This window comes from Mastomys coucha, unplaced genomic scaffold, assembly GCF_008632895.1.
Source record: "Mastomys coucha isolate ucsf_1 unplaced genomic scaffold, UCSF_Mcou_1 pScaffold21, whole genome shotgun sequence".
NCBI classification, from domain to species: domain Eukaryota; kingdom Metazoa; phylum Chordata; class Mammalia; order Rodentia; family Muridae; genus Mastomys; species Mastomys coucha.
This window is the reverse complement of record NW_022196904.1, coordinates 69,718,662-69,731,337: the sequence shown is the minus strand read 5'-3', so window position 1 is coordinate 69,731,337 and position 12,676 is coordinate 69,718,662. Positions and strand designations below refer to the sequence as shown.

General features: G+C 50.7%; 1 protein-coding gene across 3 annotated transcripts; it reads left to right on the top strand.

The window, feature by feature from the left end:
• Positions 1 to 283: 283 nt before the first annotated feature.
• On the top strand, positions 284 to 11,851 carry Plin1 (perilipin 1). Of its 3 annotated transcripts, none has more exons than XM_031387076.1 (9): positions 284 to 433; positions 1,240 to 1,298; positions 3,686 to 3,890; positions 5,349 to 5,431; positions 6,695 to 6,959; positions 7,461 to 7,630; positions 9,492 to 9,692; positions 10,298 to 10,543; positions 11,241 to 11,851. In XM_031387076.1, the coding sequence occupies exons 2-9, from the start codon at positions 1,254 to 1,256 to the stop codon at positions 11,577 to 11,579; spliced, it is 1,554 nt and encodes a 517-aa protein (XP_031242936.1). In that variant the 5' UTR covers positions 284 to 433; positions 1,240 to 1,253; the 3' UTR covers positions 11,580 to 11,851. The 3 variants fall into 3 exon arrangements, with proteins under 3 accessions (XP_031242936.1, XP_031242935.1, XP_031242934.1); XM_031387075.1 differs by having other exon boundaries at positions 361 to 483; XM_031387074.1 differs by having other exon boundaries at positions 361 to 489.
• The last annotated feature ends 825 nt before the right edge of the window (positions 11,852 to 12,676 follow it).

Sequence of the window (12,676 nt, the reverse complement as noted above, 5' to 3'; positions counted from 1 at the left end):
AGGATGGGGTAATGCCTGAATATTGTCCTATAGAAACTTCTCAGGAAAGGGACCAGAGATTATAGAATTACATGTAACTTCAAGTTTAGGAGTTTAATGACACACATCGCAGTGGCTTTCTTTAATTGAAAGCCAGAAATATTCTGGAACTATCATCTCTGGGCTCTGACAAATGGGTCCTACAGCTCTGAGAACCACATCTTTATTGGCTAAGCATCCCCCCCCCCCCATAGATGTTAGGATGAGCCCAGGGGACACCCTGGGTCAGACAGCTATGGCAATGGGCCAGCCCAGCTTTCTCTTCCTCTTTGCCCTCCTTAGCTGGGAGGTCTCAGAGGCATTGCCCAAGACTCCCTGGAGTGGCTGGGAGTGCTTCCGAGGAGGAGACCTTCCACAGCTGGGTTGCCTGAGACCGAGGTGGCAGTTAGCTGCAGCGAGTGTGGGGTCCTTGGGTGTCTGCCTTACCTGGCTGCTTTCTCGGTGGTAAAGGCAAGGAGCTGGGAGAAAGAACATCTGGGGGAAGTTACCAGGGGATGCAGAGATGTACAGGGAGGGAAGTTACCAAGGGATGCAGAGATCTGCAGGGAGGGAAGTAACCAGGGGATGCAGAGATCTGCAAGGAGACCCCTGGGGGATGCAGAGATCTGCAGGGAGGGAAGTTACCAAGGGATGCAGAGATCTGCAAGGAGACCCCTGGGGGATGCAGAGATCTGCAGGGAGACCCCTGGGGGAAAGACTGAATGAGCAGGGGCACAGAGGACCAGTGGCTTACCCAGAAGGCAGATCTTTGAGAGAAGGCTTCACAGAGCTGGCAAGAGAGGGAAACAGAATTAACTAGAATTTTGTTGTGAAAAAAAAAAGACTAAACTCTAGCTAAAACTCATTCTTTAGTCTCTTTCAGTCTCTCTTTTAAGAGTCCCAGGTTTTGTCCTAAACTGTTTCTCTCATCTCATTATCTTTATCTAATTGCCTACATTTCATTTATCTTGAGCCCTTTTTTTAAAAAAAATCAATTTTGAGCAGATTACAGAACTCATTTTAAGCAGACTAGGAGGACCTAGTCTGTGTCAGGCTGTGTTGGACCCCAAGGAACAGCCTCTCCTAGGTGACATTCTCCCTCCAACCTAGGCCAGCTGTGCTCTCAGATGACTAGACAGTGGCCTTGAGAAGGAGGGAGGGAGGGAATCTGCGGAATACAAGACTGCGGGCTTCTGATGGATCTGGGATTGTGCTTTACAGCGTGGAAAGTAAGGATGTCAATGAACAAGGGCCCGACCCTGCTGGATGGAGACCTCCCAGTAAGTGACCTGGGCTTGTGTGGGGTGGGGAATGGGCCACCAAGGTGGGAGGGGGAAACAGAGAGGGAGAGTCAAGGGACTTCAAGCAAGATGTCTGTCTTCCTAACGTACTGTCTCTGTTATTCCTGTCCTTGCCACCTTTCACAGGGGTATTTGGGAGAACTGGGTGTGGGGGTAAGAGGGGCGGCAGGAGATGGCTATAGGGGTCAAAGAGCCATAGAGAAAAGGATAGGAATGCCGGCTGGGACCTCAGGTGAGACAGAGGGAAAGAAACTACCTGGTCGTAAACCCAGAGGCACAAGTCCACCACCCAGAAGAATGTGTGTGCCCTACAGAACCTATACAGTCTGTGGCTTGGCTTCAGTCTGTGACCCTCATCTGCAGCACACAGCCTGTGTTGCCATGCGTGGGAATGGAATGGGAGTTTAGTGTGTCCAGTGTTTAGCTCTGGCCCAGTTTTCACCATGATTTTGAGTACTTCTGATACTTTCATGTGTCCTTGACATTTTTTTTTTTTTTTTGCCAAGGCCTCTCTGGTTTGGACTCAGTTCAGATAGCAAAATTCAGGCGTATCACACTGGAGGAGATAAATCTCACCCCAAAGTAGGCATTAACTAAGCTCTGCACAAGCAACTGCCTTGTTTTGTTCTAAATTATGAAAGAGATGTCAATGGATCACAAAAAACTAACGATTAGTGACTTCTCCAGTTTTCAGCTCGTTTCTCCTTTAGCCTTGTCTGAAACAACCCTTGAATGCTCTGCCCAGAGCGTTAAAGAGGGTGTTTCCTGTAGTCAGAATCCCTTTCTCCCTCTGATATCTGATTCACCTGCAGGATGAAAAGCTAAAATCCTGTGGCTGCTTTGTCTGGGAGCCCAGGCGGAAACCCTGCGGGCTTCTGATGGATCTGGGATTCCGCCTGGGCTCCCTTGATGGCTCTGTTAACTTGACCTCCTGCAAGCAGAGCGCATGCCAGGGAGCATCTCCAGCAAACTACAGTAATGATTAAGAGATCTCTAAGCATCTGACCAGTACCCTGGAGCATCATAGCCCCCACTGAATGTTCCTACGCCATGACGAGAATCACTCTCTCACTCACAGATTGGGCTTTTTCTACTTTCTAAAATTTAATTATGCAAGTGCTGACAAAGCAAAATGTTTTGATAAGAGTGTGGCATGTGAATAAGATGAGATGGCCCCATTACACCCCACAGGCCGAGGCTCACCGGACCACCAACTTAAACACAGAGTGTTGTATTTTAAGAAAGGCCATGCCAAATTTTAGAGTGTCGGGAGGAAAGAACCACAGACCCATCATCACAGGTCCATCGCATGACCCTTTTATAAACTAAGATAGGAGCTGGCCAGGTGGTGGTGGTACACATCTTTAATCCTAGCACTTGGGAGGCAGAGGCAGACAGCTCTCTGTGAGTTTGAGGCTAGCCCCGTCTATACAGTGAATTTCAGGGCAGCAAGAGCTTCATAGTGAGACCCTGTATCAAAAAAAAAAAAAAAAAAAAAAAAAAAAAAAAAAGGAAAGAAAAAGAGAGAGGAGAAAGCTTAACTTACATATTTTACAAGGTGCAACCCTTGTGTAGCTCACTTCTCCAGAGTTAGGCAGGTACTAGAGACTCTAGAGGCCATTGTACTGAGAGAAAGGAGACATTGACACATAATCAGAGCAGGGTGGCAGAAGTAGGCAGCCCAAGGACAGACACAACCATGATGGAGGAGAGCCAAAAGTTGGTCCTAGTGATACATGACACATGCTTTGTAATGCCAGCACTGGGAAATGGAGTCAATAGGATTAGGAGTTCAAGGTCATCCTCAACTGTATAGGGAGTTCAAGGCTATCCAGGGCTACATGAACTGTATGCCACCTGTATCACAGAGGAGGTGATAGTGAGAGAATAATATTCTATCAAGCCAAAAGGGACATGGGAGGGGAGGGAGCCTGTCTGGTAGTGGTCCAGCATCGATAGACATGGGTTCAGCATCTCAGAGAGACCATGAAAATGTTTAGATGAAGATACTAGTTGAAGGTGGACTAAAACTCCCAAGCATTAACTTTCTCTCTGTAGTCTGTCTAAGAGGGATGAGCTGGAAGGGGGGATGGAATTTGGCTTGGTTTCCAGAGAACACAGATTGCCTGAGGACTTCTCCAGAGTCTCGGTGGTGACTAGGAAGGCATGGCAGGCTGGGTCTCATTTTCCCCGTGTTCTCATGACTGAGCCATTTGGAAATACCTCACTTCCCTTAGACTTGGGCTGGCTTCGCCAACGACGTGCACACTCCTAGCAAGGGTCAGCTCTTGTGCACGATCCTAGCCAGGGTCAGCTCTGGAGATTGAGTCCGGGGTGGGAGCATCTGACTCTTTGTTTGCTGACAGGAACAGGAGAATGTGCTCCAAAGAGTCTTGCAGCTGCCTGTGGTGAGCGGGACCTGTGAGTGCTTCCAGAAGACCTACAACAGCACCAAAGAAGCCCACCCCCTGGTAGCCTCTGTGTGCAATGCCTATGAGAAGGGTGTACAGGGTGCCAGCAACCTGGCTGCCTGGAGCATGGAGCCCGTGGTCCGCCGGCTGTCCACCCAGTGTGAGTTCTCATAGAACTCTGCGGCATCCTGCCCGTCCATTGAAACTCCCCGAATGTCTGCCTGTCTGCTTGTCGGTCTGTCTGACCACCTCACAACTCGTTTGTCCACCTCCCTGACTGCTTCCCTTGCTTGCCTATATCCAACTTCCTGGTCTTCTCCTCTACAGACATATATCTATACTTGCCCAGCCTAGGGTATCTTAGGCTAACAATGACAGCCAAAGAATGCTGGGGGGAGGGAGGTGCGGGGGTGGTGGTGAGAATGAGGGCAACTCTCAGTGAGCAGCGGTGAGAGTAGGACCAGTGGCAGGACATTTAGCCACGCCAATTCCAAATGCAACAGAAACAGCAGTATCACGACCCGGAAGAATCTCGCAGGAAAACTGGCCTAGCAGTGCTGAAGACTAAAGGCCCATTAACACAGCGGCTGCTGATACTGGCTCCCGACAGCTGGGGGCAGCAGAGAGCTACTGGTGGCAGAAATAAGGGTCTTTCCAGGCTCGCCCTGTCTCTGCTATTCTGCCTCCATCGGAAAGTAATAGTCTTTAAGACTGAGCTCTTGCCGGGCAGTGGTGGCGCACGCCTTTAATCCCAGCACTTGGGAGGCAGAGGCAGGCCAGCAGAGTGAGTTCCAGGACAGCCAGGGCTACCTACACAGAGAAACCCTGTCTCGAAAAACCAAAAAAAAAAAAAAAAAAGTCTGGAAGCCCTCATTCTGTTCAATCAGAAGGCAGCCAAGTCCTCTGGGATCTTTGTTACTTGAAAGATGAAAGAGTATCTATAAATATCCTTTGAATCTGTGCCTTCCGTGATCTTGACCACAGAACCTGTGCCCTCAGCCGACCGTGGGCAGTCTCCCCTGACAAGTCTGAATCCTCTGTGGCTTGATCCTCAACGTCTTTCTCCTCCAGCTATCTTGCAGTTGAGGGTTAAAGATGGTTTTAGGGTCCGTCCATCTTGAGTGGTTCTGTCTGTGGTCTCACTGAGGCCAATTCAAAGGCCACATGGGTTCCAGAACCTTGAACAGGGAGGCGGGGAGGGAAGAGAAAAACGCTTGGTGATTCACAGAGCTGCCATCACTACAAGCCGTGGTCAGCCTCACCGGTCAGCCGCGGAAGCACAGAGGCTGATGGTTCTGACTCCAGACAGGAGGGGGCAGCAGAGAGATACTGCCCAGGACCCTAGAGCTAAAGAATAGGGGTTATGTGAGTTTTACTAGACAGACGGGACCACTAAAGCCTTGAGTTCAGGTCCCACCGACTCCAAAATGACCCTGCTTTCAAGGAATCATAAGAACATGAGGGCTAAATATAGCAAAGACTCTCTGGGACCCAAATGCTCTGGAAACAGCAGAACTGGAATCTATGGGCCCCAATGTACTTTCTTTGAGACAGAGGCCACACTATTAGTTCCTCGCGAGTAGGCGGGGATCACCCCAATGTGGCCCTTCCCTTTCAGTCACAGCTGCCAATGAGTTGGCCTGCAGAGGCCTGGACCATCTGGAGGAAAAAATCCCGGCTCTTCAATACCCCCCAGAAAAGGTGAGTCCTCCCTCTTCCCTGGTGCTCCCTATACTCTGTTGGGAGAGCAGCCGACAGTCTGGCTCTGCAGCTTTCTGTGTTCGTGGGGGTGAGTACTCTCTTAGGCAAGTAGAGACCCCTCTTCTTTCTGTGGTGCCAGGTAGAGTCGAGGAGTCTGGGATAACAGGTATATGCCTTGGACAAGCTCAGATAGACCTCAAAGGGAAGGAAGGACTAACCTCGACATGACCCTTCCATAATTGCACAGCTTTCTGATACTGTGGCCCTGGGACCTGGGACTCTGTGGGCTTGCACACGGCTACTTTTTGATAACAGCTACCTAAGATCTTGGGTCCCACTCAGTGAGATCTCAGGATTACACCCATAGCCTTGAGATCCAACCTTTTACGGACCATGAGACTAAAGAGGTCACATCCCCCTGGTCACACCTTTATCTACCTTTATCCAGTGCTGGCTTCAGTCAGGCTAGGACCTCATGTGTTTTACTGAGCCACCACCAATCTTTCTTACGAATCTCCCCTGCGTCCTGCTCTTGTCAATAGCTCAGCACAGGCTTCCTGGAGCTCATGTAGGTCATCGTTGATAACAGGCTTTCCTACCCACCCTGTGCTGATGAATACACAGCCTGAGGTGAAGGCCACTAGGGGGCAGGCCTGCTAGTCACCTCCTCTCTAGTGCTCCAGTTAGCTTGTCTTTGCCACAGAGGCGCTCCTAGGGTCTGAGGAGGAAGAAGGCTAACTGCTCCACTGTAAAACTTGGCTCAATCATGTGAACAGTGTGTGAGGGAAAGACAGAGGGGTGGGGGTAGGGTTTCAGAAGAGGGGGTGCCTGTGTGAATGAAGGAATCAGGACAGGTGCCAACAGGCAAGGCTTTGGGGGCCATCCTCTAAGACTAGATCTTCAGGTAGTGTGGAGAAGCCAGGAGACCCAGGTAGCCTGCACAGCAAAGGTGCGGTTTCCCCCGCCCTCTCACACACACATTATTGCTGGTCCCTGGGTCCTTTGTTTAAAAAAAAAATGTATTTATTTTGGCTTTTTGAGGCAGGGTCTCATAATGTAGCCCAGGCTGGTCTAGAACTTACCATGTAGCCAAAGGTAGCACTAACTCTCAGTGACCCTTCTGTGCCAGCCTCCAGTCCTTGCATTACAGGTGTGTGCTGCCATGCTTGGCCCTGGGCCTTTAAATGGGGCCCTCCAGGGAGCTGCTGGGCTCAGGGCCTATGAGGGATTCCACATAGCTGACCATCTCCTACCACTCCTCAGATCGCCTCTGAACTGAAGGGCACCATCTCTACCCGCCTTCGAAGCGCCAGGAACAGCATCAGTGTGCCCATTGCAAGCACTTCTGACAAGGTTCTGGGGGCCACTCTGGCTGGCTGCGAGCTCGCCTTGGGGATGGCGAAAGAGACAGCGGAATATGCCGCCAACACCAGGGTTGGCCGACTGGCCTCTGGAGGGGCTGATCTGGCTCTGGGAAGCATCGAGAAGGTGGTAGAGTTCCTCCTGCCACCAGACAAGGCGGAGTCAGGTATCTGCCATGCAGACTGGCTGGCCACCCTGGGGGGCTACAGGTCTTATTGGCCTTGCTCTGGGATGGGGGCGTCCCTCAGCATCTTCAGAGGATCCTCAGGCTTTAGTTTGCCCACCCCAAATGTAAGAGAGAGAGTGAGCTTGGCATTGGCTATCACCAGTGGGGTCATGGTAGAAGTTTGGCAACTGTTTCCAGCCCAAGGGTCATTTCCTATTTTTTTTCCCCAAAATGTCACATGTATGAGTGTTTTGATTGCATGTTATGTGTTCTCTCTCTCTCCCTGCCCCGTGTGTGTATGTGTGTGTGTGTGAGACTGCTGCCTGAAAAAGCCAGAGGAGAGCATTGAATCCCCTGGAACTGGAGTTACAGATGGTTGAGGGCCACCATATTGGTGCTGAGAACTGAACTCAAGTCTCCCACAAGAGCGACAAGTGCTGAGCGGTCTTTCCAGGTTCCCCAATCCCTCTTTGACCTGTTTCCTCCCGTATCTTTATCTAGCCCCTTCTGGACGGCAGAGGACTCAGAAGACTCCCAAGGCCAAACCAAGCCTCGTGAGGAGGGTCAGCACCCTGGCCAACACTCTTTCTAGACACACCATGCAGACCACAGCATGGGCCCTGAAGCGGGGCCACTCTCTGGCCATGTGGATCCCGGGTGTGGCACCCCTGGTGAGTGTCTGCTCCAAGTTCTCCTGACCCTGCTCTGTGGGTTTCCTGGTCCCTTCTGTCTGAGAAACATCCTTCAAGCTGGACTAGGACTTTAGACTTAAAGCCAGGGGTCCTAAGAGGATGGTAGGCTAGTTGTCCAGGCCATGGAAGAAGAAAAAGGACATGATGCAAGCTGAGGGGTGGTCCTGCCCCACCACCTTCCCTCGGAGTCTCTCTGACTCTCAGCTTTCATGACCCCATGTAGGCCTCTTATGCAGGCCTTCCCACCCCTATTTGCTATTAAAACAGTAGAAGTGTCACCCACAAACAAACAAATAAAAAACATAAACCTGTTCAGTGGGTGAGAGTCCCACTAGCTGTCATCCTCCACTATGCAGGTTTCCAGTCTTCCCCACCACACCCAGGCAAAGCAGCTTCTCTATTCACCTGGATACACTTAGGACGATTTTGTTTTTAAGTAAGGAACTTAGTGAGAAACTAAATTGGAGGGAAAAAAAGGAAAGAAAAAGCAAGGGGAAAAAAAGCAATATTAAAGTCAGGTGTAATAATCTCCACACCTGAGAGGCAGAAGCAGGAGAATTTCTTCAAGTTTAAGACCAGTCTTATCTATAGAGCAAGTTCCAGACCACACAGAGCTGTATGGTGAAACATCATTTCAAGAGACAACAACAAAAGGTACCCAAACAAACAAACAGAAAACCAGAAACAAACAACAAAATTAGAACACAGGGGTAGGTCTAGCCTGGGCATCCATAGCCACAGCAATTCAAGAAGAGAAAACCCAGAAGTTAGCAGGAAATGACTGCTTTTCAGTCATAAGACGGGTCCTTTTACTTGATCTTTTAAGTTTTCATTGATTGATTTGGTTTTTTGAGATAAGGTCTCATTCTGTAGCCCAGGTTAGCCTTGAATTTGTGGCAATCCTCTTGCCTCAACCTTCTAAGTGTTGGGGTTACAAGTGTTTCCCATCACATCCAGATGTGAGTGGTTCTCTTTCTCAAATTTTGTTTTATTTATTATTGCTCTGTGTGTCATCTCCTCCACCCTTTCTGAGATATGGATAGATGGATGTCATGGTGGCCTCGTGCCAAGGTCAAAAGACAACTCTCAGGAGTTGGTTCTCTGAAGAAGCAAGGAGGACCAATGCAAATGTAGGGCCCAGCCTGGTCTACATAGTGAGTTCCAGCCAGCTAGTGTTACATAGCGAGATCTTGTTTCGACAGATAAAAATAAAAGCTAAGTAAGTAAATAAATAAACAGGCACAGAGGTTGGGGGTGTAGCTCCAGCCTTGCGTGGAAGGGCCCTGGATTCCATCCAACACTAAGAAGGAAAGAGAGTAGCTAGAAAGACTATGCAGCTGTTGAAGTCAGAAGGGCCCACAGACTGAACACTCAGGAGAGTCTTTGGTGGTGTGGAAATAGTCTGTCTTGATCTGCTCTGGTTGGGTACAGTGTGCTTACACAAACTCACAGAGCTTTATGCTAATGATTGTGCCTTCAGTGATAAACTTTATCTAATTAAAATGCTGGGGGAGAGGCCAGCGAGATGCCTCAGTGGTTAAGGACACTTGTTGCTCTTGCAGAGGACCCAGGTTCAGTTCCCAGCACAGACATAGTGGCTCACAAGCCACCCATAACTCCAGTTCAAGGGACTCTGCTGCTCTCTTCTGACCTCCGTGAGCACGAGGCACACAGATGATGTATATGCATACACATAAAATGAAATAAAAAATACATGGAAAAAAAAACCCTGTGGGGCCAGGCTCAGCCCATCACCCTACCCTGCTCCTGTGACAAGGGCTTTATAGCCTCGGGGGGGGGGGTCTGCTGAGTAGCTGTCTGTTGCTGTCCCTCCCCTCAGAGCAGCCTGGCACAGTGGGGTGCATCAGCAGCCATGCAGGTGGTGTCCCGGCGGCAGAGTGAGGTGCGGGTGCCCTGGCTGCACAACCTGGCAGCCTCCCAGGATGAGAACCATGATGACCAGACGGACACAGAGGGAGAGGAGACAGACGACGAGGAGGAGGAAGAGGAATCAGAGGCCGAGGAGAGCGTTCTCAGAGAGGTGACGAAGACAGAGAACTCAAGGCCTCCCAGCCCATGGTTGGGGGGTGAGAAGGAGGGGAATGGGGTAGAGTAAAGGACTCTGTCCCCAGGTCACCTCCAAACCCACAGCCAAGAAAGTATCACTATGTCACCCAGTGGGCATCACAATATCAATAAAAGTAGGCAGAGCAGGGATTGTTGCTCCATTTTGCAGGGACTGGGGTTCAGATAGAATAAGTGACATAACCAGGATCACTCCCTACAGCTAGGGACAGACACAGCCCTAGATTTTTTTTTTTAAGATTTATTTATTATTATACATAAGTACACTGTAGCTGTCTTCAGACGCACCGGAAGAGGATGTCAGGTCTCATTACCGGTGGTTGTGAACTATCATGTGGTGGCTAGGATTTGAACTCAGGACCTTTGGAAGAGCAGTCAGTGCTCTTACCCGCTGAGCCATCTCGCCAGCCGCTAGTCCTAGATTTTTGTCTTCCTTCTTTCCTCCCTCCCTTCCTTCCTTTCTTTCATGTCCACATTTCTTCTCTAGCTGGGGCTGGTGGTTAGGGAAGGGGGTCCGAGGAGCTGATGTGGGGCAGGGGCTAACGGTTCTCTGGCCCACAGGTAACAGCCCTGCCCAACCCGAGAGGCCTCCTGGGTGGTGTGGTACACACCATGCAGAAGACTCTCCGGAACACCATCTCAGCAGTGACATGGGCACCTGCGGCTGTGCTGGGCACGGTGGGAAGGATCCTGCACCTCACACCAGCCCAGGCTGTCTCCTCCACCAAAGGGAGGGCCATGTCCCTATCCGATGCCCTGAAGGGTGTTACGGATAACGTGGTAGACACTGTGGTACACTATGTGCCGGTGAGTCCTGCCCCAGGGCCACCTTCTGACTCCCAAGGTAGATTTGACTGAAGGAGATACAGACCCTCCTTTGGTCTAGTCCCTGGAGACCCTTCTCCAATCAGCACTCAGAACCTTCTTATACACTGATCTTTCCCAGCCCCAAATACCTCCCCATCTCCCCCCAACCACCACCTCTGCCTTTGCCTCCCTCTTGATGATAGAATCATTTGTTTGTGAGTCCCCAGTGGCTCAACCCTCCCTCTTCAGATCCCGGAGGAAGAGCCTGGTAGGTTCACATGACACTGACCTTTCAGGGCACCTTGAACAGCAGGCTGTGTATCTGGGGACAGTGGCTGGCCCTATGTCAATTCCATCACCAACGGGGGTCGGGGGGGGGGAAGTCAAGGGACATTAATGCCGTCCTTTTGGGAGTCCTTGAGACCTATTCCAATGGAAGTTACAGGTTGAGCAGGCTGAAAGAGAGCTTGGTGGAACAGAGATCTGGCCAGGGGAAAGGTTACTCAATCGTTGGTACCAAGAGCTTGGCAGTCAAGCTTATTCGTATTTGGCTCCTGGATACTCTCCCTCCCCCTAATGGCCTACACCCCAGTCTGTGTTCTTGTGATGGCAGCCCCTGGGAGAACTAGACCAAAGGCCACAGAAAGGGCGGTGACTCCTAGGAGAGGGATCCCTAACAAGGGTGTCCGGCTGTCAGCTTCCCAGGCTGTCCCTGATGGAGCCGGAGAGCGAATTCCGAGACATCGATAACCCTCCAGCAGAGGCCGAGCGCAAAGGGTCCGGGGCGCGGCCCGCCAGCCCGGAGTCCACGCAGCGCCTGGGCCAGCCCCGTGGCAGCTTGCGTAGCGTGCGGGGTCTCAGCGCGCCCTCCTGCCCGGGCCTGGACGACAAAACCGAGACGTCAGCGCGTCCCGGCTTCCTGGCTATGCCCAGGGAGAAGCCTGCGCGCAGAGTCAGCGACAGCTTCTTCCGGCCAAGCGTCATGGAGCCCATCCTGGGGCGCGCGCAGTACAACCAGCTGCGCAAGAAGAGTTGAGCTGCCTGGGCCGAGGCTCGCCCCGGCGCCACCTCACGGGAAGGTCGCTTCTCCCCAAGGGCCTCTCCTTTAGGGTGGCCTTTTGGAAGCCCGAGCCACGACCTCACGATGCACTCGAGGCACACATCATGTCTAAAGCATCCTTTGGGGGCTTGACCATCAGAGCCAGTTTTTAAGGGGCTCCAGAGCAGCAGTCGACTCTCCTCTTCTCTCTCGTGAGCAGAATCTCTCATGGCTTTTTTTTTTTTTTTAAACTATAAAAGCAATTGCTTAATTGGATTTCTCACTTCTTTAACAAAACTTGTGGCCAAGTGACACCTGACTAGCTCTAAAATTCCCTTCTCTGTAGATATGAATTTATTGCCAAAAAGTAGTGGGTCAGTTGACAGTTTTTTTCTTTTCTCTTCTTTTCTTTTCTTTTCTCTTGCCTTTCTCTCTCCTCCCTCCATTCTTCTCTATCCTCCTCCTCCTCTCTTTCTCTCTCCCTCCCTCCCTCCCTCCCTCCTTCTCCTCTCTCTCTCTCTCCCTCCCTCCCTCTCTCCCTCCCTCTCTCTCTCTCTCTCCCTTCTCCTCCTCTTCCTTTTTCAATAATGTCTCCCTATATAGTCTAAGCTGGTTCCATTTCCAGTAATAGGTGATCCCCTCTGGCCAGCTCCCTCTGAATGTCAGGAATTCTCAGTGCATTTTCATTGCTGAGCTATGAGACCCTCTGGTTATCTAGCTCTCAGCACACTGCTTTTTCGGCTGAGGTGCCTTTGTGTGTCTATTTAGATAGCAGCTCCAGTTTCTGAGGCTCTCTCCCCTGCACAGGTGGAGCCTCGGGCCTGTCCTCTCTAGTGCCAGCTTTTTCACAACCACTTTTCCATGAAGTCACTCCTGCCTGTGTGGTTACCCTGGAAGGCTGATTCCCCAGATGCTGGGAACCAGCCATGGTCATCTTTTGCTTAATACGATATATAATATAGAGAGCACATACCCTTAGTCCCTGTTCATTCTAAATCCCATTCCTGGAAATACCAATACTTGGTTAATCTAGAAAATTCATAATATATACTTGTAATGTTCAAACACTATAAAGTGTGTGTGTGTGTTCCTTT

Excerpts from the sequence above, each read along its gene's own strand:
- Plin1 (XM_031387076.1), top strand. The coding sequence starts at position 1,254 with ATGTCAATGAACAAGGGCCCGACCCTGCTGGATGGAGACCTCCCA. Across the intron at positions 6,960-7,460 it reads ACCAGACAAGGCGGAGTCAG|CCCCTTCTGGACGGCAGAGG; the intron begins GTATCTGCCATG and ends ATCTTTATCTAG. Across the intron at positions 9,693-10,297 it reads AGGAGAGCGTTCTCAGAGAG|GTAACAGCCCTGCCCAACCC; the intron begins GTGACGAAGACA and ends TCTGGCCCACAG.